This window comes from Diadema antillarum, unplaced genomic scaffold (genome assembly GCF_040938485.1).
Source record: "Diadema antillarum isolate AM-2024a unplaced genomic scaffold, OU_Dant_1.0 seq00000428_RagTag, whole genome shotgun sequence".
Taxonomy (NCBI): Eukaryota; Metazoa; Echinodermata; class Echinoidea; order Diadematoida; family Diadematidae; genus Diadema; species Diadema antillarum.
In genome coordinates, this window is record NW_027271409.1 from 70,705 (window position 1) to 98,543 (window position 27,839).

The following is a 27,839-nucleotide window of genomic DNA, read 5'->3' on the forward strand; positions in this document are numbered from 1 at the left end:
TTTAAAGAAAATATCTTCAGGCATTGCATAGATATGGTGGAAATAGTGAAATTTTACGTATTTGACCTTGACCTTTTGACCTTTGACCTTCAGCATGTGCACCCAAAAGTTGATAGGCACAACTTCACCCCCTAATACACATACATGCCAAGTTTCATTAGGATACCTCAAAAGGTTTTTTAGTTAGGCTGTCCACAAAATTCATTACGGACGGAGGGACGGACGGACGGACGGACGGACGGACGGACAACCCGAAAACATAATGCCTCCGGCACCACTTCGTGGCGGAGGCATAAAAAGGACAAAAAGGAACTGAGGGTCTGCATCGACCCGAGACCCCTAAACAAAGCCTTACAAAGGGAGATCCACAGATTGCCAGTTATGGAGGACATTCTCCCAGATCTGTCTAGGGCCAAGGTCTTTTCCAAGTTTGACTTGAGATCAGGCTACCTCCATTGCGAGCTTGATGAAGAGAGTAGCTACCTGACGACGATGAACACACCGTTTGGGAGATTCAGATGGAAGAGACTGCCCTTCGGTCTCAACGTGTCAGCCGAGATATTCCAGAAGAGTCTACAGCGGGCTCTGGATGGCCTTGAGGGTGTCGAGTGCGTTGCAGACGATATAATCCTGTACAGTGTAGGCGACACCAGAGCACAAGCTGAGCAGGACCACGACCACAAGCTCGAAGCTCTTCTCCAAAGATGTAGGGACAAGGGTATCAAGCTCAACCAGAAGAAGTCTGTGCTGAAGGCTACAAGCATCCCCTTTCTTGGACACCTTGTCACAGACAAAGGATTGCAAGTGGATCCGGAAAAGTCAAGGCTATCCTTGAGATGCCTAACCCCACTAACCCTACTGAAGTGCAACGCTTACAAGGCAGCGTCAACTATCTCGCAAGGTTTTTACCTATGCTGTCGGACATGTTTGAGCCATTGAGACGACTTACACATAAAGATGTCGACTGGGAATGGACATCAGAGCATGAGAGAGCAATGACAATGGTGAAAGAGTCTCTGATCAGGGCACCTATCCTAGCATACTACACTCCAGACCAGCCACTAACCATACAATGCGACGCCAGCAAGTCAGGGCTCGGAGCAGTTCTTCTACAGAAAGGTAAACCACTGTCGTATGTGAGCAGGGCCCTCACACCAACTGAACAGAGATACGCCCAGATCGAAAAGGAAGCACTTGCCATATGTTTCGCCCTCGAGCGATTCCACCAGTATACCTTCGGACAAAGGGTCACAGTAGAGAGCGACCACAAACCTCTACAATCCATTGTCAAGAAGCCTCTCCACAAGGCACCAAGACGCCTGCAAGGAATGTTGATGAGGATGCTACACTATGACATCGACATCACATGGGTCAAAGGGCAAGACATGCATCTGGCCGATATGCTGTCAAGAGCCTACCTCCCCACAGATGCAGGCAGCACGGAATTTGGCGATGTGAACGTTGTTGAAACACTGAGCATGGGAGAAGAGAGAGTTAAACAACTGCAAAGCCATACTAACGATGACGATACACTGCAAATCGTCAAGCAGGTAATTCACAATGGGTGGCCAGAACGTAAAGGAGACGTTCCCGAAGCAGCCAAACCATACTTCCACATCCGTGACGAGCTGAGTGTCCAAGACGGAATACTATTCAGAGGGGAGAGAGTAGTCATTCCGATAACCCTCCGTAAGGAAATGAAGGAAACCCTTCACACCTCCCACCTTGGGATTGAGGGAACTCTCAGACGGGCTAGGGAACTCATTTACTGGCCAGGAATGAATGCCGACGTAAAGCAGTACATCCAAACGTGAAGCTTGCCGAATGTATGAACAACGAAATCAAAAAGAAACACTAATGCCACATGACATACCAGACCGACCATGGGAGAAAGTGGGAACAGATCTCTTCGAGTTGAACAAGAAGCATTACCTTGTCACCGTCGACTACCTCTCCAATTTCTGGGAAATCGACAGACTGTACGACCTCAGCAGCAGAACGGTCATCAGGAAATTGAAGAGCCACTTTGCCCGATATGGCATCCCAAGCACCGTAATCAGCGATAACGGACCACAATACTCATCTGACGACTTCACAAAATTTGCCAGGAGATGGTACTTTGACCACATCACGATCTCACCAAAACATAGCCAAGCGAATGGCAAAGTGGAGGCTGCAGTCAAAGCTGCAAAGAGGCTGCTGAAGAAAACCTCGCAGTCCAAAGGTGACGCCTACTTGGCGATGCTGGAGCTCCATAACACCCCCAATCAAGGTGTCGACAGTAGTCCAGCACAGAGGTTGCATGGAAGGAGAACCAGAACGCTCCTGCCCACTACATCAACCCTCTTGAAACCACGAGGTGCAGAGATACTTGGCGAAGACAGAAGAAAAATAAAGACCCAACAACGGAAGCAGGCTGATTACTACAATCGGCATGCCAAGGACTTGCCAATACTAGAGGAGGGAGACACTGTGCGTCTCAAGCCATACAAGTCAGGAAGCACAGTATGGCAGAAGGCAGTCGTCCATAGAAGACTCGACGAGAGATCGTACGAAGTCGAAACAGATGCAGGTTTACTCCTGAGAAGGAACAGAGTAGATCTCAAAAGGACGGACGAACTCCCACCAAGTGCTGACCATGACAACCCAACCACGCAGAAAACAGTCTCCCAGAAAGTGCAACCCCATGCAAATGGGAGTGAGAAAAAAGAGATGCATCATCCCCCAAGTACCGTTGTGACTAAACGCCAAGGTCACACGCAAGACAATGTCATTGACAAACAAACCAAGCCCCAAGGAAAAGCAAATCCTCAAACAGAAAAGAAGGGCATAAGTAATTCTGAGTCCTTTCTGAAGACGAGATCGGGCAGAATAAGCAAACCGCCCGCAAGATTTGGTGACTTTGTTGAAAAGTGAAAAAAAAAGAAAAGAAAAGAAAAGAAACAGAAAAGAAACAAAAAAGAAAGTAAATGAAGGTATTCTGATCATTATGTTGAGAAAAAACAAAACAATATACAGATATCAGTTTTGTTTTGAGGTATTGTGGATATATTTTTTTGTATGTAATGCTTTCCTAAGAGGATTTTACATGGCGTTTTATCTAATTCATCTGGGATATAGTTTTGGTGCTGCATGTACTTTACAACTACAAGTGTAGACCATAATGAGAAGTCTCATTAGGTTGTGAAATATTGTGTTGCATGGTAAATACTGAACAAGGTTTTTGAGAGCAACATATATTATAGAACCTCAAACGTTTAAATGATGCTTGGAGCCCAAGTGTTAATTGTGCTCTATGTGTAGTATATGTTAGTATTTTGTTATCTATCCTTTTGTCTTTAGACAAATATATAATAAGGATTTTTGTGATCCTCAGTTAAAAAGAATAAAATGAATAGATAGATTCAGAAAGTTAGTGTAGTATAATGATAGTTATGATTTTATAAAATGATGTTATATCAGTAGTATATTATAAATAAATACAGTTTTTGTTACGAGGTATTTTTGGATTAAGGCGTAGTAAGGTTTGTTCCTTTTATTCTCATGTTAAGCCAAAATTTGTGGCCATGAGTGTGATTAAGAAAGCAAAAGGAAAAGGATAGTTTGTTTTTAATCAGTTTTCAATGATTGATGTTTGGATACATATTGAAGGATATTACCCAACATTTTACTTTGATTGTTATTTACCGGTAGTTTTAATGACATATCCCAGGTATACACAGGAAACATGTTTCGATTCATAAGGATTCTATTCCTTCTCAAAAAAGGGAGGATGTATGGATATGCATGAAACATGAATATGTATGAGCGCAAGCTGCTACTTGTACGCGCGCGCAACCAATACCATGAAACCAATAAAGCAAGAGGAGCCCATTAGTTATGAGCTCGGACAGGAAGACAAGTCGAATACTAGAGTCTCTATCGTGTCAGTCAAGTTTAGTTTGACTGTGTCCAGCGCTCGGACAACGCCTATCAAAACAGCAGGTACACATATTTGGGGAATTGAGAATTTTTACTTGAATTCTGACAGACCTTTTTATAAGTTTATGCATTGAGTAATTTCCAAGGTATGAAGAAAGAGTGTAATGACGGTACAAAATGGATTTTTATTTTTTTTTTTTTGGGGGGGGGGGCATTGAAACCTGGCCTTTGACCCTTAACCTTTGACCTTTGACCTTCTGGCTGGAAATTTCCCAGAGAATCTCCATTAGGTAATGCATGTATTAAGTTTTGAAACTAATAATGCAAGCATTCCATATACTAGTATATGAGGGAAATAGTAAAATTTTGACAAGTTGACCTTGACCTTTGACCCCTGACTATTGACCCATGACCCCTAAATTCCCTAGATAATCCCTGCCAGTCAGTACATGCGTATGTACCAAGTTCCACAAAGATACACTGAACCATTTGCGAGAAAAGTGATATTGCAACATTTTCACCTAACCTTTTGACCTTTGACCTTATGACATGAAACTCTCTCTGGAGAATCTTTACGCAGTAGTACATGTCCACACCAAGTTTCAAGAAAATACCTTAGGGCATTGCATAGATATGGGGGAAATTGCAACATTTGTAGCATTTGACCTTGACCTTTTGACCTTTGACCTCTTGCCAATGTCACTAAAATCGACTCAACTAATTGTCCCATCATACATCATCCTTGGACCAAGTTTGGTGAAAGCTGGTTCATCCAGTTTTGAGTTATCACGTAAACGGATAAATTTTAGGATTTGACCTTGATCTTTGACCTTTGACCTCTGTCCGATTTCACTGAAAAACTAATCAAGTAATTGTCCCATCATACATCATCCTCCAACAAAGTTTGGTGAAATTTGCTCTATCCAGTCTTGAGTTATCGCGTAAACGGATACAATTTCATGATTTGACCTTGACCTTTGACCTTTAGCCGATTTCACCCAAAAATCTAATCAAATAATTGCCCCATCATACTTCAAACTTGGATCAAGTTTGGTAAAATTCCAGTAACTATTACTCAAGTTATCGCGTAAACGAAAGCGGACGGACGGACGTATGGACGGACAACCCGAAAACATAATGCCTCCGGCACCACTTCGTGGCGGAGGCATAAAAATCTATGAATACTAGTACTTCAGCATTCAATGTGCATAAAAGCATACAAGTCATTTAAACATAGCGCGTTCATAACCGGAAGTTTATATCCCAAGAATTAAACTTTAAGGTAAAAAAATTAGAGCGCCACACACGTTCAAATTTTGGAGAGCGATATGCGATAGGGAGAATTGAACTCCCCTTCATTTCCTGAATCACCGAGCAAACGATGACGACTCTGATAACACAGTCAGAATACATTATAAATCTATAGGCATCCTAAGGGGGGGGGGGGGACTTTGTACACTTTTGAGATTGACGTATTTCCTAATATTTTATCAAAGAGTGTGCAGCAGATCTTTCACTTCCAAAAGTTCCCTCATATGCAGACAAGTCAATGGGGGGGGGGGGGGGTGGTTCCCCCATAAAAGTATTGGGGGGCAAACATATCATTTTGCTCCTCCTTGTAATTCCCGAGATGTGGACATTTTGTTTTTTTGATAGAAAACTGTCTAAAAATTTCATCCCAAGATGGCTGAATTTCAATTCTGAACATGTCATTTTGTCTCCCAATAAATTTTCAATTATCCAAATATCCAATATTTATCCAAAGTGTGCACCAGATTGCTGAATTTCAATTCTGAAAATGCAAAATCTCTTTCGAGTGGGAAAGGGATACCCCTTCCCACCCCTCCCCCATTCAGTCCTTTTCCTTTAGACTTAGTACACCAGATTGACAGATTTCCAAATGCTTCATTAACGTGTGCATCAGATATATCACTTCAATTCAAATAAACTTAAAAGTTCTCTCATCCTCTTTTAATCTACCTTTCCCCTGCTCGGTTCTCATGCATTGATTAAGGCTCTGCACACTTTGGGGATTTTCCGAATATTCCTCAAAAGTGTGTATCAGATCAGATCGCTGAATTTCAGGTCTTAAAATGCAAAATCTTCTTTGTGTGGGAGGGAGGAACCCCCCATCCCATCCCCCCCGGTCACTCCACTCCCTCGCACAAATATTCCAATTCAAAGTCCCCCACCCCCATCATGAAAATAGATCAATGCCCCTGCCCCTTCAATTCCCCCCCCCCCCTCAGTCACACCACTCTCTCGCACATATTTTCCTTGTTTTGCTACACCCCCATTATGAAAACGAAACAACACCCCTTGGGATGATTGTTTTGACTTAAATCAAGAAAATTGAGAAACGCAATAGAACAAGGCAAGTGCCAAAATGTCTCTCGCCCATTCGCGTAGAAAAAATTACTGTTTGTCTAACTTCCGGAAGTTCATTGACCCCATCTATGACCTTTGATCTTGTGGTGACCTTGAACTCCTCAAGGGGCATTTACCAGCCAAGTTTGGTCAAAAATGGACATAGGGATCAACAGTTACGAGCCATAATCAAAATGCGCCGTAAAAACTTAACATTGGGCCCTAAAAGTTTGTTGACCCGTATGTGACCTTCGACCTCGTGATGACCTTCAACTCCCCAAGGGACATCTACCATCCAAGTGTGGTCACAAGCAGACATAGGGATCAAAAGTTATGAGCCATAATCAAAACGCACCGTAAAAACTTAACACTGGGCCCTAAAGTTCATTGACCCCTGCCTGTGACCTTTGACTTTGAGGTGACCTTCATGTTTGGTAAAATGTTTAACTTTGTATAACCACTCTTCCCTCAAAGTTTGATTGAAATTGAAGTCCTCAGTAGAGAGTTATTCAAGTTTTTGTAGCATTACGGATGGACGATGGACGGACAGACGCTGCAGGCGATCCCTTAGTCTCCCCGCACTTCCGGTGGGCTCGACAAAAACAGAAGAAAAGAGAAATAACAAGAACAAAGGTCTTCATATTTTTTGCTGCCACTTCCCTCCCACCTTACATTTCATGCAAAAAAGAAAAAAAAAGTGGGGGATGCAAACATTTGATCAATGTGTCTTCTGAAAAAAAAAAAGAAGAAAAAAAGTGGGGGCGGAGGCAGCCCCCACCAAGCTCCCCTTTGAAAGTGGGAGGGGTTGTCAAATCGGTTGTCAAGCAAAAGGAAAAACAGAAGAAAAGAGAAACAACAAAAAAGTCTTCATATATTTAAAGTGCGATTTTCGGCCGAAGTCTCTGCTGACTGAAGGAAAAACAAAGCAAGAACAAGAACACAAATCTTCATATTTTTTGCTGCCACTTCCCTACCACCTTATATTTCATGCAACAACAAAAAAGTGGGGGATGCAAACATTTGATCCCTGTGTTTTCTGGAAGCCCCCCCCCCCGGCATTGGTCCAGTTATGGGCTTGTAATCATGATTGTATGTGATGGTGACGGATTGGTACGGATTTACGCCGGTGATAACATGGTGCATTAATGTCAACAATAGCAATCAGAAAAGGCCATCAACAAGACACGTATGCACACTGCAAAATGCCCTGAAATTTGGGCCGTACTGTGCAACAGATAAAGGGTTAAATCACACCTAAATTTTGCATCTACAAATGTAAGTGTTTTGATATGCTGGCAATATCTTCATTTCCATAAACCTACATCATGCACTATTTTACCTCACTCCGATCAGAACCTGCCAGTGACTCCTCCTTCCCCTTCTCCATGAATGGTATCAGGTGACCGACAGCCTTCTTCATGACACGTGCTGACTTAATGACCTGGGGAAGGAACATCTTACCTGCCCCAAACAGGTCTCCCACAACACTCATACCCTGTGAAAAGATAATAACATAATAATTCGTCACAGCATAACAACACTCATACTACTCTTCCTTTAGCAATTCAATGCACTTACACACTAGCACCAGTGATAAAACCGAACTTTAAATCAGTCAGTGTTGGGAGGTTGACCTCAAAATCATGACGTATTTCCGGTTGCTGGTGCTGGGCTTGGTGTTGAATGTCATCTGCTGAACCAAGCTGCATTGTTTGTGCTAACGATTTACATGCTTTTTCCCGATTAACTAACACTAGCCCCTAGGGATTATCTATTATTGTCATTTCAAGTTCGGTGCTGGTGTCAGCGTTGCCATGCGAGACCCACATTTACTTCTATAATAGATAAACGTTTTATATGCAAAGTCTATGATAATGCAATGGTCGCCCACATAACATACACGAACACTCTCGACATGGCTCCATAAATCTGACCCTGGGAGCAAAATTAAGATTATTGGTATTAAAGAAGAGATGACATTTGTGGCATTTTAATCAGTCTTCCTCATTATGTACCTAAAACTATTAAGCAGTCACGGCTACATCTTTTTATATTTGACTTCAACTATGCGCCATCACTTTTTTGTCAAGCAATTCCTGTGGACATCAAGGTAGTGCGATGCTAGCACCTAATGCTGGGGATCCATAATTTTGATTGGTATTACCTCGTTAATCTGACCGTTGGTGTTGGAGCTCAATCTAAGGCAGTTATTTGGGGGCTAGCACTAGCACCAGCACTAGCAACGAACTTGAAATCACCCAATGTCAATAACAGTGCAATGACCTTTGACTACAGTATCTCCACTATCATTTCCAGCAAATAACTGTCTTTTTTGTGTTTTCATTACAACTCTACGAGACATTCCTAGACGAAGCTAAAGGCTTGATATTGACATTTGTGCATATTACACACAGTAACCTTTGGCTTTGACCTTTGATGAAGTCCGTGAACGATATGGACTTTGTTTCTTCCAGTTGATTTCATGAATCTCCACTTCCCTCTCCTATCTCAATGATTTTCCAACCTTCAACTTTTCCCTCTCCCCCTCCCTTCTACTTCATCTTTCTCCTCCCAGCGATGTCCAAACCTTTTACTTGAGTTTCACTATATTCTAACTTACCACTCTCTCCGTCTCCTTTTCTCCCGTCTCCACTAGTGCAACTTCAACTTCCAGCTCTCTACTGCCCCTCACTTGTCACTATATGCCTTCCTTCCATTCCCCCCCAAGTCAGTTCCTTCCTCAACTCCCCTCTGTCTAGGCTCTTCTTTGTCCAGCCACGATCCCTAAACAGACTACATACACATGGTGCTACCTCAAACCTTTCTCCCTCAATGCCTACTTTACTCTCACATAACCCTGAGTAGTGCTGAATTTAATTAGGCTCCGCAATTTGTTTATTTCTCTCAACACATTCTACTCACCTTCATCAAGGGGCCTTCAATGATGTGAAGTGGCCTGGGGTACTTGGCAGTGTTTTGTCTTGCCTCCTCCACATCTTCAATGGCATATTTATCTATGCCCTGAAAGACACAAATAACATTTCTCCATGTGAGACTTAATCATCTAACATTTGTCATGACATTTTCAGAAGGAAAACTTCCTTCCCCTCTACTGGTGAACAATGGAAATGTGTAATTAAGCATTGTAAAGGCTCGTGCATTACATGATGTAATTTTGTAAACTGCACAAAAATTTAATTTCCTGATGTGCGAATATTGACATTAAACACTAGAGGAATCAAAAAGACCTATCTTATGTTTTCATATTTTTATTTGCCTGAAACTACACATAAATGTAGAAAAACAACATAAAAAACAATTATTTCTCACTTCGCCTAAGTAGACCTTGCATAAGTCAAAAGCTCAGCAAAGTTGAAGCTAAGAAAATTCCCAATTTCTCTTTACTTACTTCTTTAAAATAATCTTTCATGTAGACAATCTATTTACAAGTCGAATTTGGGTATTTCAAAGATAATTTCAAGTCCAGATTTGTATGAATACATGTTATATTCATTGCACAAGTTGAAGTCTCCCCGCCCCCCCCCCCCCCCCCCCCATTGTTAAAACATGCATTCTTTCATAGATATATGAAGGGAAATACATCATTCTTCAAATAAACACTTCCATGGGTCCAATCAAAGTTAACCTTAATTTTCTCAGCTGAGTAGAACGTAAATTACATGTACTATGCAGGAAAGTCTATTAGAAGCGAGCCATGAGCAGGTGACGCAGCAGGGTTTGGAAAAAAAAATCCTCACAATCAGGTATGGCACCCAGAGGGATGTGTGGAGGACACTCAGACCCATGCACTATAATATCTTATCTAACCAGAAATTTTCAGAAAACTATACATAATTTGATCCTAAAACTGCAACCATTTCCTCTCGACAAACAGGAACCACTGTAAAATTAACCTTGAGCTGCCTGATGAAAATTGACACCATACTCCAGTAAAATTTGGCTGGTCTTCGATCATACCCTGAGCCTCAAAAATCTCGAAATATAGTAAAATCTCCATAAAAAAGCTGAAAATGTGGACATTTTAATGTCAATTTTGTAACTCTCTTTTCCTCATTAAATAATATCAAATATAATATCATTGTACGCAAAAAATTTTAAAGTTTAAAATTCCGCCTGAAGGTTTGTAAAAAACAAGGCAAGTGCCGTAATGTGTCTTGCCCACAAACGTACAACACCATTTTTTAAATTTTGTTCACAAATGGACCTATGGATCAAAAGTTAGGAGTCATAATTAAATGCACAGTACATTGGGCCCTAAAAGTTCATTGACCCCTGCCTGTGACCTTTGACCATGTGGTGACCATCAACTCCCCAAGGTACATCCACCATCCAAGTTTGGTCACAAATAGACTTACGGATCAAAAGTTATGGCCCATAATCGAAACGCGCCCTAAAAACTGAACATTGGGCCCTTTAAAGTTCATTGACTCCTGCCTGTGACCTTTAACCTTGAGGTGACCTTCATACTTGGCAAAAGGTAAAACTTTGTATGACCACTCTTCCCTCCAAGTTTGATTCAAATTAAAGCCCAGAGTACAGAGTTATTCAAGTTTTTATAGTGTTACGGACAGATGATGGACGGACGACGGACGCCGCAGGCGATCCCTTAGTCTCCCCTCACCTCTGGTGGGCTCGACAAAAACCAAGACTTACAGTAATTTGTAAATATTTACAGTCATTTCATCAAAAAGCGTGATTTTTTATGTCTATTTCCCATGTTAAACGAGATCCAACAGGGCGGAGAGCAGGCATACATGTATGCAACTCTTTCATATGTACCAATCTAAACAGTCAGCTACAGTGATTCAGACGGTGAAGCTGCATGATATGAACACAAGATTTTGATTCTGTTGATGTGAGTTAATGTGTATAAAACCAACTAAAAACCAGTACAATATTTGTATGACTTATTTGTGTCCTCTGCACTTTTTGGTGATTGTAGGCCTGCATGTATTATTGATGATGAATGATGTGATTGATGATGATCATGACTTACCGAGAGTGAAAAATGAAGATAAATACATGTACATGCAATCTGTCCACACTACCTAAAAAACATTACATGATATGCATTTCAATTATCCCAGTCCAATAATTGAGCTTCATGATTCATTTACATAAAACTCAAAAACAAACACAATACATACAACATATTGCTCCCAATACAAAAAGACATTGCATAATGAAAATTCATCAGGAAATGTAAATAAAAAAAATAAAAAAAACTTCTGCAGATATTGAATTTCACATAAGTCAAATTGTTTTCATCAGTCCCAATAGATTTGACTTGGCTGAGGTTGACTGTACAATGTACTTTGTATCTCTGAACATTTATGTAATAATTTTATTTAATTTTTCACACGGCTGAAGAGAAGGAAGCCTGGTTCTGATGTATCAATGAATTTGATAAAGAAGTTATTTCATCCTCCCTGGGCAAGGTGTTTATGTTCATCAATTGATCCTACTGAATAATGTGCATATAAAAGATTGTGATGATAGATTACAGTCACCATTGCTACACAAAAGGGATAAGGGGCAAAAGGGAAAGCGAAGACGACAAATATGCACACTCTCAGTGATCACCAGAGTCAGACAGCAAATTAATGCATGGAATTTAATGACTTCTTTTAATTTTATAATGTGCCATCACTCAACAACCATACAATCAATATCATTTTTTCTTTCACTGACTTTAGTTCTCTTCTCTCAACTCAATTAGCTGTTTGAACATGGTTCTGGCATTGAGATGGCTGGCACCTTATGCTGCTCAGGGCTTTGAACAGCCCAGCACTGCCTCGGCTCCTTACCCACACAATAGTCTTACATCGGGTTACTGCTTCCTGGGCTTGTTAGCAATCACACAAGCTTTGTCTTTGCAGATAAATTACTTTTCAATGCAAACAAAGTCTACACACAATTGGCTTGCTTTGGGTAAGAGTTTTATTTTCTCTCCATTTTATGAATGATATTTTACTTGCCCGATAGAGCAGTGAATTTTACAATTTTTATAATTTTACTTGCCTGGCATGAAATTTACTTGCCCAGGAAAAGCGGGCAAGCACTAGTGTTGAGCCTTGTCTAAACGATCAGAGCTTCTGTATTATTATTATTGGGTCCACTTTATGTGAAATGATAAAGCAACAGCCACACGCAGGCATTTCCAGCTGGTATCTAGACTTTTACATGTGGCAGTTGCAACTGGGTGCATGCAGAGCCAACAATACAGTACATGTATATGACCTGTTACATCAAAAGGAGCCACAAGTTGCTGGCACTATAGCCAAGAAAAATCAGATTTTAGCTGAGGTAGAAGGGAACATTTGAAATTTGGATTTGTGAAGATTTAGAAATATCAAATATTATAAAGAACTTTTTTCAGCCTGTCAATTTTGGATCCACAGCTTGAGTGAGAGTTTTGCACAAGTTCATAACCTCTGCTCTCTAGCAACTGCTAATCCAAGCTCATTCTCCACATTGTACTGCTGCCCTGAAGCTGGAGTCACATATTCAATTCACTAGGGTTGCAAAACAATTTTTACTCAAAACAACTGTGATTTTGGGTACTCATTTTAGTAAGTCTGAAACTTGCAGTAAAGGCTGATAAAACATCAAGGTTGAACTTGTCACACAAAAAGTTGACCCAAATTATGATGACAGGTGTATCTGTTCAGTAGTAGAAGGCTTCACGGTACACTATGTATTCTTTCTTGATGATGTGACTGTGTGGTCCTGAATACCTGATTTGTAGCCTGCTCAGTCGCTGCTGGAATATAGGCATCGCCCCAAGATTTTTGGAGATGTCAGGCAGACTGTAAAGCCCCAGCAATGCTTGAGCTATGTCCTGTCGATTTCCTGTCTGTCACCAGTTGACTCTACCTGCAACTGGACGATCTTCCACCGGCCACCAGCCAATTCTTGAAAAATCCCCCGGCTGGCTAGTGATCGGTGGGATTTATACAACACCTAATTAGAAATATATGTTCAGTATCGAACATTTTATCTACGAGGTGAGCTTTACTTACCAATCCATATAATAATTGCCATTGTAATGCAAATTACAATTGCACCTGGTAGCTTAAAAGTTTTTTGAACCCCTGTTGCCCCGGCAACGCTAGGGAAACCCCTCACACACTCCGCTATAAAGGCCCGTGCACGCACGATCTCTTCCTCTTTCGATGCCGGCGTACAGGCTGAAACCGCAGAGCTGGGAGGAGGGAGGGACCCATAGGTAAGTGAAGCTCACCTCATAGATAAAATGTTTGATACGGAACATACATATCTACTTCATTTCGCTTTACTTACCTATCCATATAATAATTGCCAGATTTCAACAGATCAGTGGATAGAGGGACTGTGGGAGAAGGCCTCATTCGTAAGGAAAGAAGGAAAACTTTCCCCATCTTATCGACCACGACTAAGTGAGCTGGCTCCTCGTCAGGGCAATGTGGTTCAATCAAGGATGGGAACTACTTCTTACTAGGGCAAGAGAGGACTGCGGAGGCAAAGGTAGACTCACTTGAAATCACATCTGATAAATAGCAGGATGTAAATGTGTTAGGATTATGCCAGTAAGTGGCCCTTAGTATGTCTTCAAGTGGAACTCCCTGAAAAAGGGCCCAGGAGGAAGCCTTACCCCTAGTATCATGGGCCCGTACCTTCTGAGTGAGGATGGTAGTCGTACCCCCAGCTTTAATGGCCTGCACTATCCAACGTGAAATGGTATCAGGGGAGACAGGCCCATGGGGAGAGTTGATACTGACAAACAGATTATCTGAAGTATGAAAGTCCTTGATTCTGTGTAGGTACCATTTCAAGGCCTGTACCTGGCACCATAGTCTGTCCTGGGATATTGAGGACAGAGTCTTAAGAGAAGGAATGAAGGTCTCATCTGGAGAAAATTTCATGGTCTGGTTCTTAGCCACAAATTTAGCATTGGGTATAAGCCTAACCTCGTTAGTTTCCCAACGAATATGTCCAGGTTTAGTTGAGAAAGCATCAAGAAAACTGCATCTTCTCCCACATGCAGCTGCTATGAGGAAAATGGTTTTCATGGTTAGATTAGCAAGAGAGCTGTTATGCATGGGCTCAGAGGGGGCCTCAGACAGGGCACGCAAGACTCTCAATAAACTCCAAGATGGACTCAGTTTCTTCTTGGGAGGCCTAGACAGGAAAAGAAAATTTCATTAGTCTAGACAGGTGTGTTGATGAGCCTTACCGTCTCTCCATTCACGAAGCCTTTATGCAAGGCTGAGATAGCTGATCTGTAGCATCTGATGGTCGAGAGGGCTAAGCTTTTATCAAATAGGTGCAGGAGGAATTCTGCAATTTCACCTACAGGTGCTGTGGAAGGATCCACCTCCTTATCGTTGCACCATTTGAAGTAGTACTGCAGTCTAGAGTCGTGGGTAGTCCTTGTAGTCAATCTAAGGAATGTGGAGGATAGCTCTGCAGCCCTTCCAGAAAGGCCCGCCTGGGATGCGGTTTTCCTGAAATGGCCCAAAATGTCAGCTTTAGATTGGGCACATTGGGCTGACGTGTCGTTGTCCCTGGTTGAAGGAGGAGGTCCTCCCTGTCTGGGGTATGACTGGAGGGAAGATCAGGAGGTCTACCAGTGTAGGGAACCATGGGCGTTTCGGCCACCAGGGGGCTATCAGAAGAAGGGTCGCTTTGTCCGCTTGCACTTTTTGTAATACTCTTGGTATCAGTACAAATGAGGGAGATGGATACCCCAGAAAGCTGCTCCACGGCATTGTGAAGGCGTCCGTCGTTAGAGCTGCTGGGTCGTTGTTTCGTGCAATACACTGGCAGCTGCCTGTTCAGAGTCGATGCAAACAGGTCGACTTGGGGAAGTCCGAATTTGTTGAAGATCCGTTTGACAAAGCTTGGAGTGAGTTGCCACTCTGAGGGGAGATAACTTCCCCTTGACAAAAAGTCTGCCACATAGTTTTCTTTTCCTGGCATGTGTGAGGCTAATAGTCTTGTTTCCACAGAATCGCACCAATTTAGAATCTCTAGGGTTAGATTGCACAAATGTTTTGATCTTGTGCCCCCCTGTTTGTTTACGTAGGATACTACTGTGAGGTTGTCTGACTTTATCAGAACCGCTTCCTTCCGAACTCTGTCTTTGAAAGTGTACAGAGCATTTTGTATCACCTGCATTTCTAAAATGTTTATGTGCCGACCTCTTTCCTTTTCTCACCAAGTTCCTTGAACTTAGTCCGAGTTTAGCACTGCACCCCACCCCATGCTTGACGCGTTTGTAAGAATAGTCAGGGATGGGACTGGGGGTATGAAAGGCTTTAGGTCCTGTAAGGCATTTGGGGTAAGCCATCAATGAACAGCCTATGTCATAGTTCTCATACGAATGAAAACTTTTGTCATCGGGTCCCTTTGTGGGCGATACTGATTTAAGAATGCCATTTGGATTTTTCTCATCCTCCTTCTGCACTCTGAGACCGTATCCATGAGGCTTGCGAGGAGGCCCCAAAACTATAGCCAGTGTTTGGCCTGTGCTCGAGTTTTGCTTAGCAAGAACCCCCTACTTGATGTACCCTGTCTATTCTGTGAGGGAGAGGTCAAGCTTTAGGTAGAGTTTGGCGCCCAAGAATTCTGGACTTTGAGTGGGTTTGAGCTGGGACTTCAACCAGATCTAGCGTTATGTTTAAGTGATGGCCCAGCATTTCTGCAGTGTCTGCTACCACAAGCCAGTCATCTAGATAGACGAAAATTCTGATGCCCCTTTGTCGTAAGTGGGTTGCAATTGTCTGTACAATTCACGTAAATATGCTGGTGCAGTCTTGAGACCGAACGGTAGAGCCCGATACTGGTACATTTTGTTTCCCACTGCGAAGCCGAAAAGATGCTGTGCTGCACAAGCAATGGGGACGTGAAGATAGGCGTCTGCTAGATCTATGGATGGCGCCCAGTCGTTTGCTTTGATGAGAGGAAGTATGTTGCGAAGATTTTTCATTTTGAATGTTGAGTTTGCAATATAGCGGTTCAGCTTTTTTACATTCAACACCATGCGGAAACCGCCTTTTCGCTTGAGAGTCAAGAAGACTGAGGAGATTACAAGATGCCTTCTTGTGTGAACCTGTTTGATTGCCCGTTTGTTTAGTAAGGACCCTATTTCTTCTAGTAAGACCCTTCTTTTTCTTGGGTTTGTTGGCAGTTTTGTTTTCTTGCTTATATTTGGGAGCATGTCCGAGTGTGTCAGCTTGGGGGCATTATTGAAAGAACCAATTTGTCTGTTGTTATCTGTGACAATTGCTGGGCAAATACTTTAGAGTCTGCCCCCTACTGGGGTTTGCCCTGAACACAATTTTAGATAGTCATAACTGCGATGAGCGGTCCTACTGAGGGGCGGTTGACTGCGTTTTTGGGGGAGGGGGGGCTGACTGAAGGCCCGAGGTCTTCTGAACGGTCTTCCACCACGCTCTCTACTCTCTGGCCTGCAAGAATCGAATGATGGCCTGTACGACTGACTGTATGGTTGTCTCCGATATGAGAAACCTTGGGAAGAACCACCTTCCCGGAGGGATCCTGACTGCGGAGGTATTTGCTCCCTTGAGGGCCGAAAAGGGCGGTTGGACTTGCTCAGTTTGAAGAAGGCGGTCTCGTCTGCTGTGCAAGATGCCGCAATGGTGTCCTCCAACACCTGCTGAAACTTTCCAGCAAAAAGATCTGCACCCGCATATGGCAGTTTTCCGAGTATGGTGTCACCTTCCTTTTCCAGCTTGAGCTGTTCCATTACCTGAGTTCTGCGGAATTTGGTGCACAGTAATGCTGTTCGGGCGGCCTGTTCAAACTGAAGGTCCGAGATACGGACAAATAGGTTAGAAATCTCTTTCTGATCTTCTTTGTCGATTGCTAGGTGGTCTGCTTCCCTTTGGGATCAAATAACTAAAGAGGGGCGTGCTACTCTGTCAATGAGAGAAATATGCAAGTCTGTCTTTCTAAATGCAAGTGGTCTCATTCCATTGAAGTTAGTTTTACGGGCATGTGCACCTCCCAACAATGCTGCCTCTGGGACTAAGGGGGTGCTAAATATGGCATTAAAATCCTTGTTGTTGAAGCGAAACCTGGAGGGCGAGTCAAGTCGACATGAGTGTGGATCCAGGGATGAGTGAGCCAGTTTATTATAGCATGCAGCAAAAGGGGTGTTGAGTTTCACTGCGCTGGGTCCCTGACTATGGGTAGACAATTCAGAGTCCAGGCAAAATATAGGCTTGGCTTCACTGTTTCCCTCAGCATCGGTAGACTCGGCGTTTAACTGAGGGCAGTACTTCATAAGTATTTCAGTGGCTGCCTGACCATCCCTTCTACCTGCCTGCTTTTTGATTTCTTTCTCGGAGGGAGGTTGATCATCGGTAAAATGGCTTTCCCGACTATCTGATCTGATAAGAGTGTACTGAGTGAGAGGATGGGAAATTTGTACATGTATCAACGTCTGCCCAGTTTCTCGAAGGAGAAGCTATTTTTGGTAGGTGATAGCCAAACTCATCGGTATAATCACCCAAACTAACATTTGGTTCGTGAGAGTGGTAGCGAGACCCGATATCTTCCCCTTCGCGACGGCGGGGGGAAGTCCTATCTCGGATTCGGCTTTGAGATTGTCTGTTAGTACGATGTCTGTCAGTGTGAGCAGAAACCTCGCGTGTATGCAGGCCGATGGGCCCGGGGGAAGCCGGAGCTCGTGATACGGTGGCTGGAGCGGGGTTCTGGGGGCCTGTCGAATTGCCCACCCGTGCGGGAAGGGTCCCCGGAGTGTAGCTGACAGACTGCTGTAAGGCCGGGAAGCCCGAGGAACCTGTAGAATCGCCCACCCATGCGGGAAGGGTTCCTTGGCCTTGCCTAAAAAAAACTGTCTGTAATGCCTGCATGAAAAAATTGCAGGCCGCTGCGGGTTAAATCGAGCTGGCTGGTGAGAAATTTGCACTGCTAGAAATGTCATTAGCAGGCTGATTTGTGTTTGTGAACTCGCTGTTGCCTACCGACTTCCCGACTTAGTTGGCGGGGCCAGGTTCGTTTCAGTAGACTTTGCGGCAGAAACAACCACTGTCTGAGAGGTGGGTTTTTCGACCGGTTTGGAATTAGAACAAGGTACGCTTTTCGATTTGTTCTCGTTCTTTTTCCCTTTTTTAGGGGGCAGTTCAGAGGCAGGAGAAGTGCGGATGTTAGGTCTTTTCTTCCCGCCCTGCCCTGCTTTAGCAGTGGGTACGATGTTGGAACTCAAATTCGGTATATCGCTGTTGTCTGCCTCCGGAGTTGAGCGGGGAGGCGAAGACCGTGAAGAGTTCGGCATGTTGCACTAAAAGGGAAGCAAACGAGTTAACAAACCAATATTTGGCTAAGAAGGAAGCTGAAAGAAAGTTCAATAGGAGAAGAATCTATCTGTATAATATCTGACCGAAAAATCGGGATACGAATGTAAAAAAGAATAGATCTTATCTGTCTTTGGAGAGATCTTATCTGTCTTTTGAGAGCTACTTCGGTGGGCATGTGACACTTCACGTGCGGCAGAAGAAAGAGGAAGAGATCGCATGTGCACGGGCCTTTATAGGGGAGTGTGTGAGGGGTTTCCCTAGCGTTGCTGGGGCAACAGGGGTTCAAAGAACTCTTAAATTGCCGGGGGCAATTCTAATTGGCATTAGAATGGCAATTATTATATGAATAGGTAAGAAAGCGAAATAAAGTAGATTGTAGCTATCCAATGGGTCGATTGCCCATCACGTGACATCTAGTTAAAAGTTCTATCGCACGCTGTGGCTGTCAGCCGTGCAATTTCATTTGAGCAAAAATAGATAGCGCGTGGCTGACATCACCCATTTCCATTGACTCCCGTGTTAAACTCATGATTGACTCGAAGTTTTTGTTCCATCGCACGGCTCTGATGTCACAATAAACAAACAGTTGCCGCGCACACTCAACAATTACAAGCGCGTACTTTTATCACTCATTTTTGTAAACAACTTCAACCGATTGGCTTGCGTACGTACATACACGGTGACTGTGACTGTGCAGCTACTCATTCGTCTTTCACGGAAAATGGTGGCCATTTCTGTGCTAAATTCAAGAGTCTGTGTGGACCACATCCGTTGACGTTTGAGGTGTTGCATATAACAAATAGTGTATGGTCTTTACTCGTGCAATGGAACAAGATTTCGCACTCGGTGAAAGATGAGGCACCTCGTGCGAAATCTTGTACCATCGCACTCATGACCATTCACTATTTGTATAATATGCCAGTGTCCTGTAGATGTACTGGGGGTGGCTCGCAGGTCTCTGCCGGAAATTTCTCAAGAGCTAAAGTGTACTAAGGTATATACAGTGTAACAATGTAACTGCCCTTGGCTATCATACAGTGTGGCAATGCTTATGCTCTGCATCTGAGAGGGTAACGAGGTCTACGATGCTCCTGATTCATACCTTAATGACTATCACAGCAAGGTTCACATGCCCAGCATTGCTGTGAAAACATAGATACATGAAAGCCTGTATGCAAATTAATGAAACAACAAAACCTTCTTCTCAAAATAGGGTTGATTCGTCATAAGGATAACACTTGAACGTAAGAAATATACAAGAGCTATCAACCTCAGTTGTGAAACCAAAGAAAAATAACAGGTAGGAAATAGGAAATCAAACAGAAAGGCGAAACCAAGATGAAAAAAATCTGTTATCACTCCAAGATTAGAAAGTTTTAAAATATCTTTGCTTGCTACTATCTTTACTATTATATTTTCTATTCCTATTTAATTGCATATTCATTATCCCCATATCTTTTCATTCAATACATTTTCATTCAGTAGGCCTAGATAAATAGGGAAAAATGAATATCAAAACCACACTGTTAAAGCTGTTATTTTCATGAGGGTTTAATTTTCGTGAAATTCATGAATCACAGTTGGACCATGTAGTTACAACACATGAAAATGTTGCCATGTGCTAAGGTGGTAAGTGCGCTGTTGCTGGCCTCTGTGTCAATTCGCGAAAACATTTCGAGAAAATGTCTGTGACCTTCTCATTCAAATATCTGTATGCAAAAATAACAGCATATACAGTAACTTTACCGTAAACATAACCCAAACTTTTAGTTTTCATCTCATCCGCCCAAAAGGGCCTGTCTTTGTCCCCCCACACCCTCTCTGTCCCCCCACACCCCCTCTGTCCCCCCACACCCCCTCTGTCCCCCAGCCTAGTCTTCTTCTGTGTGGGCTACATCTACCTCTGCAAGTGTCAACTAGAAGATGCAGTTACCCGTTTCTTCTTTCAGAGATAAAAAGTGGTGGGGGTTTCCTTGCCTCTGTCTCTGTCCAATATTGTTGCGCCCTCAGAGGCTGCATACACACTTCTTAAGGGCTCCTGGTTAGGTTGTGGAATTTTGCTACAAAACCGCCTTTATAAGAGGAAACCATAATTTGTGTTGTTTCACGTATGTAAGGACTCCATTCCAGGACATTTTGAGCAAGAATCAACGCCAGTTGGGTGAAATGTAAGTAAATCACCGACTGGTATGTTATTCGCGTGATTGAACTTGCCTCCGTACCATAGTACATTATCATACATTACTGCACAGTGTGACTGCATAGTGTGTGCCAGAAACAATGACGTCACTTATTCGTTATACCGTTCACGCCCTACGACAATTTGGAAAAGTGACAGCAAAACCACTTCTACCAAAAGAAACATGGAACTTATTGAAAGACCTAAACATTGCTAAAGTCACGAAAAGAGGATGCAGGGCCGGGATACATAAGCAACGACCTATCTGTCCAATTCTGACTAGAAGAACGGCCATGTTTACTCCTACACGAACGTCCAATCCTGCAAACCTTGTCACCATAGCAAAAACACAGTGACAAAGGGAAACTCAAACGAACAAAAGCAGCGAAAAAATCTGCCAGCCGTGCTGTTGTGTAACCCCCAGTCTTTGAACAATAAGCTAGATGAGCTCAGTGTGGTGCTAGAAAACAACGCTATAGACGTAGCTGCAATCTGTGAAACCTGGTTTTCACCTGACATGCCAACTGATTTGATTACTGTTCCTGGCTATGACATGTTTTCCCGACCGAGGGCAGATCGCCGTGGCGGAGGTGTCGCTTTGTTTGCAAAACAATGCCTCAATGCAAAGGTGGTTGATTGTGTCAAAGTTCCCGATGAAGTTGAAGGCTTATGGGTCACACTCCGCCCCCTTCGACTTCCGCGAAGAACGTCAAATATCACAGTTAGAGTATTCTACTACCTCCCAAAGAGCCCCAATGCCGCCACCCTAGTTGCACACATCAATACCACAATCGACAGCCTCCTTACAAATCAGCCCAACACGGGAGTGATCATTCTTGGTGACTTCAATTGACTGGATTTGCAAGAAATTGTCTCAAACTCATTTGTGCAAATCGTGAAACAGCCTACACGAGACAACGCAATCCTTGACAAAATCATCACCAACATCTCGGACATGTATGACAACCCTCAAATTATTTCACCAATCGGCCTGAGCGATCACCGCTGTGTGATGATCAAACCTCACAACCACGTTCCGATTGGAAACACAACAAGAAAACGAGCAGTACGCCCGATGCCAGACAGTAAGATCAGGGAATGCGGGTCATGGATTCTGAACCAAGTGATTAATCAATCCCTTTTCATTGTTCAGGGAACATATAAAATATTCGATCAAAGACTGTTCGATGTTTCCTATTACTGTATGCGCCAACAGAAAGGCTATAGAATCATGATATCTTTGCAGTGATTCCTTTACCTCAACTCACAAGCTCGTGATCAATATGTTTACACGCTGTTTAATTACAGAATCCAGGGCACGCATTCTTTCGTCTGGCACCTGGTTTTGTGGAAATTTCCACAAGGGGAGATGGGTGGGGTGTCAAGTTTCTTCGTCTTCGAGCCGAAGAGACCGCATACACAATCTCGTCGCTTCTATTTCTTTTTTCCTGTCATTCGTGTTTTTTTCCCTATTCTTTGTAATGAACATTTAGATTCAACTTTACGAAGGTTGGTAACACATGGTTCTTTTTGTTGTGAGGTGTATGTATTTTCTTTTTTCATCATTCTTGGGAGGGGAAAGACGAGTAAGAGGGGAAAATGAAATAAAACGAAGGGCACGTACATTCAGCATTCACAGCAAGCCGTCTTTTGCACCAGCATTGTTAATTATCATCACCATTACAGGCATCATTCAAATCATTTGTCCTTTTCCTATCAACATTTAGAAACATGATCACCATCATCACTCGAGATAAACGCCTAGGAAAATAAATCACAAAGTATAACCTTCCCGACAACACAACCATTACAAAAGATAACACACAGCACGCCGAAGTGGCTGGGATCAAACTCCTTTCGAAATACCACAGCAAAGTGGAGAAATCGCCGTTACGAAAATGCATGTACAGTGCAAGATACTTAAAAGAATTACCTTTAAATATTTTGAAATATAAATGGAACGAATAAAAGTGATATTAAGTGGAAGAAATCGTACCAACGAGAGGTATGAGAAACGACAGAAATAAAACAATATCACTAGGCCCTACCTAGTACTGGCCGAAGTTTGCAGCACCGAAAGTTACGCGAAAATGAATACAGTGGAACTCGGTATTGCGACGAGATCCTTGAGATCAGCGGTCAATAAACAATACAAAACAAAGGAAATTAATTCATTTGGACCGGAAAATAGTTTGTTTTAAGTATTCTGTATATGAGATCTCCTTTAATTGGCCTAGCTACATGTAGATTCTATATCGAGTTTCCACGATACACGTGAAAGAAAGTTCGAACGCTTTTCACCTGCAGTGCACATCAACACATGAACAGAAGCTCACCTGTTACTTGCAGAAAAATGACGCAATAACGTTGTAAAAAACACACAACACTCTAAAAGTCATTTCGTACATTGTACTTGGGAGGGAAAGGAAAAGCGGATGAAGAAGAAGAGAAAAAGTAGCAGACATTGGACAACGGAACACCTTCTACCCCGCCTCAAAATAAGGAAGGGTATTAAAATACCTGGTATGTTGCTGGAAGCTGGCTACAGTGTGTAGCTACTCGCGTTCCCCAGTCGCACACAAGGATACCACGGCGATCGATGTAAACAGCCAGGGTCCGTAGGCGGCAGGGATTCACGCACGCAGCTCCGTTCATTGTACACAGAGTATGTGAGCTGCGATTTGCGTGTGCACACACTTTTTTATTCAGCGCTTTCTGCATACAGTGCGTACGCGTTCCATCGATATCCCAGTCGTGTACAGATAATATGGCATATGCGATGTGCGTTTGTCATTTTTTCCCTTTACTTTTTCCCTCTGTGAATTCGTACTTTTAAAGGACGTTTTCGTATTTTCGTATTCCCTTCGATTTTTCGTTTCAAATACAAATTTTTCGGAACGGTTGGCAGCTCTGTTCAAGGTATGGGAGGACCACTCCTGACCTTGGCTGGGTTCCACTTTTGTTCTGCAATGGCAGAATCTCAGTGGAAATCTTGTGTGGGGGATAATTGTTGCATATCGACACCTGCTTGATATGCTTTTGTTCCCCACATAGGTGAGCTTGGTCTTTGGCATCATAGACTCGCTTGACCAATGTCTTGTTGATGGATCTCAAAACGGAGAGGTGGTGGTATGAATGGTAGGTCAGATTCTGGTCTGAATGAGTAGGTTTATGATAAACCTGGTAGGAAAGGGCTCCATGTGCCATCCTCGTGATCTTAGTATCAAGAAAGGAGATAGCCCCTTGGTTCTCAAATTCCATGGTGAACTTGATGGATCGTGTTTAGAGCTGAGGTGCTTTAAAAAGTTGTTAATTTCTCAGGCACCATGCTGCCAAACCACTGAGGTGTCATCCACATATCAAAAGCTTAATTTCAACACAGCCTTTCAAATCAGAGTTAACGTGATAACATCCGGGTAACTTCTCGGTAATTTTTTTTTTACCCAACCTATTAACACAGTCCCTGCAAAATGTTGCTCGGATTGAGTCATGGTAACTTTTGCCAAATTCTACTGTAGCCAGCTAGAGTAATTACCCTGAAAGTACCCCGACATTTCCCCGACAACCCTTCTATTAGAATGCAACCGCAGTTACATTCCTCTTATACACTCAACATGCATGTGCAACATTGCAGACGAAGAATGATTGAGATGTCGCATGCACATCATGTGCATGGATTGTAACCACTGATCTCTATGTAGCTGAGATCAGCGACTGTAACAACATTTTGTATGTTAACAACCTAGAACAAAAGGCTACTCTGGCCAGTGGATGGGGTAGTCACATGAGTGGAGACACCCCCTTCATAGGGTTTTGGTGTGTGTCTGTTAAAATAGTAACCTTTGTTCTTCACTGCAGTTTTATTGCCTGAGGTGGAGAATTTTGTTTTCCAAACGTTGTTGTGGTAAGGTCTGTTAACACAGGGCTTTAGCCACATCTTGGGTTGGAGGGAGACTATCTGTAGTGCTGTCTCTTCAGAGGATTCCATGAACAATTTGTGATAATTGGGGACAACGGAGATTCCATTGTGGCTCCTACCATTTGCTGGTAGAAAGTGTCTCTCCATCTAAAGCAGTGGAATCGAGGCACATCCCGAGCAAGTCATGGATCTCTGATGGAGACATCTTGGTTCTGCCCGATTTGCTTATAATGATTTGACACTTTAAACTTTTCTTTTTGTTCTCTCTTGTCAATGTCCGACAGGACAAATAGGCACCACACATGCATTTCTTCTTTCCCCCCTCATGTTCCTCTCTTTGTAAATACCCCCCCTCCCCAACTCATCATTTAAACTATTTGCAAGCATATAGATCGTGTGCACGGGGGTTGCAACGATTTTAAATCTTTAAGCTTATGTTGCAATTCCTTTGCGTGTTCGTTACCTTGAATAATGTAGCTCTCTTAGAGTTGTATACTATTTCTGTAACTGCTTCTTATTAATGTATACTTATCGTATGTATTCTGTCTTGGCTATATGAGATGTACTTGCATACATTTTGTATGCACTCCTATTTTGTGAACACGCATGAAATCTTGAATAAATAAATAAACAAATAAATAAATAAATAAATAAATAGAGTTTTGTCAGATTCAAGTCTCTTTCGGGAGGTAGCGCACACATCCTTCACTGGCACACATACTAACAGTGATTCAACATTAAAAGCCGATGAGGAGGTCACTTTCTTTCTTTAATTTTCATAATATAAATGCCGAATTTCATTTTTCAGAAATTTCCGTGTGCATAAAACTTCTGCAAAAATGCGCTCAATTCTACACAATGCATTGAATGCCAGTGGCTATTTGTGGATGTTTGATGCCACAAAAAATGCAGTGAGTTCCCACTCGCAGTAGCTCATGCCATGGAAGTAACACTGATGTATCTGAGCAAGGAGGTTTAGGGTGGGATTTCACGGAGCATGCGAACGATTTGCGAAGGACGCGAATGACAAAATCCAACATTCGGAAAAGTTTTTCTCCGTATGTGTTCCGACAATGAAGCCGAAAACTATTGTTGCGCAATTTGTGCGAAGTTTCCACGACGTTTGTGCGAATGTCATGTGTATCATTGGTAAAGTACAGCATGTTACATACACGAAGAACACGCGACAGAGATGCGAACAACGTAAAATTTCCAATAATCATGGGAGAAAATGTACCCAAGGAGAGGTGGAAGCTGTCTTGAGTTGAATTTTTTTTCATTCCTCTATTTCTCCTTTCCTTTTCTCTCATTTCTCTATCGTGTGCTTGCCTACATTCTTTTTCCTAATACCTATCTCCACTAGTAAAGCATTTGATTTTTTTTCAGTTCCTCCAACACATAATCTCTATAGTTCAAATGAAATTTTACGTACTTAAGATTAATTTTAAGTGTATTCTTCAATTTTTTTTTTGCATATCAAACATTTCTTTCTCTTTGCTAGTCTTTAATTTCTTTTGTTACTATAGTTGTTAATAATTCTTTGATGTTTAGATGTATGCTACGATTTTTATCTGTAGAAAACGTATAAGTCATACATCCCCCAAACGTGCACTAAACGTTCGCGAGAATGTCTCAAAAGGTACGCGAACAGTTTGCGATTACGTCGTAAAATGATCTGAAAAACTTCGCAGATTTCGCCTAACATACGCGAGACATTCTCCAAAGTTTCAGAGTCTGTTTGGGGTTTCACGAACATTTTGCTAATATCGCGCGTGTCTTGCGAAGGTCTTGCGCCTATGACGAGGCTTTAAAGACACTTTTGAGAACAATTCACGAGCAAATTACGACCAAGTGTGCGGAAAAGGTTCGCAAAAATTTTCAAATTTTTTTGAAATTATCGCCGAAGTAAAAACGACATTCGTGAACAACTGATGACGCTTCCGAACCCTTGCGTTCTTTTGCGAACTTTTGCAGACTAAAATACGAATGATGGATTTTGCCATTCGCGTCCTTCGCAAATCGTTCGCGTGCTCCGTGAAATCCCACCCTTATACATGGAGTTCCAACTGGCTGCAATTATTCAAACAGACTGTCAGATTTCTGTTGATGTACAAAAGAATTCCACAGGTGCACTTGTGCCTTTGATGATCGATGTTCCAAGACGCCGTCTTGCTGAGCAATCTGAAGATTCATTTTGAACATTATCATAATGTTGGCCATATTTTGCTTATTTATTTATTAAATGAAATGAAATTTCACTTAATAACAAAGCATGTAAAACAAAAGTCCATTCCGTTCAGAAATTTGCGCAAAAGTGTAAATCAGAGCTGTATTATGTGAAAATGATTAAAACTGTACCATCCTGGAAAGCTGGTTTTATCACTTTTCCACTTAATTTCCCCAAATGAAACTAATATGTAATAATCTTCAAGTATATTTCTTTATTGATAGATATATCAGATTAGTGCCCGGGTATGCCCGGTCAAGTAATTTTCATCTTCATTTCAGCATTTTTTCCTCAATTTCTGTTCGCGCATCCTCGTGTCTGTACCACCTACCTTTTATAAGAAGGGATAGCGAAAAGTAATTACCATCACAAAGACATATCTTCCTTTGAAAGTGGCTGGTGACTATGCAATGAGACACGAGTCAATTGTGTTCGTATCGGCGCGGCAGATCCTGTTTGGCACATGCTTCAAATATTTTTGAGCGGCAGCTTCGAACATAGATCAAAGGGAATAACTCTGTTGTTACTCCATCTCTTCAACCTCCTTGATCTGAGGGAGCAGAGTAAAAAAAAAAAACTAGAAATGTCGCTAAGGCGACTGGTATGCCTCCGCCATAATGCATGATTCTCCTAATAGGTCTATAGTACGTGTGGACAATGTATGATTACATTTTCACAAAATTGGCAAACTATTAAACTTGCAAGTTTGTCAAAAATGTGTTGAATGTTCTACTTCCTTGACCAACGTTTAATTGGATGAATAGGAAAGCATGTATTAGGAGATTTAAAGACTTTAACTTGACTTTGACCCATTCATAACTTTATGCATTGAGTAATTTTCAAGGTATGGAGAAAAAGTGCAATTTCTGTATTGAAAAG

The 27,839-nt window shown here is 42.3% G+C and overlaps 1 protein-coding gene across 1 annotated transcript in view; it reads right to left on the bottom strand.

The window, feature by feature from the left end:
- Nucleotides 1-27,839, bottom strand: part of LOC139732500 (methionine synthase-like) — a 201,894-nt gene that overhangs the window by 59,126 nt on the left and 114,929 nt on the right. Inside the window, exons 13-14 of the mRNA XM_071643361.1 lie at nucleotides 9,211-9,309; nucleotides 7,628-7,783 (exon numbers count right to left, since the gene is read on the bottom strand). Of these exons, the coding sequence (XP_071499462.1) occupies nucleotides 7,628-7,783; nucleotides 9,211-9,309 (255 nt within the window). The remainder of the gene's footprint in view (nucleotides 1-7,627; nucleotides 7,784-9,210; nucleotides 9,310-27,839) is intronic.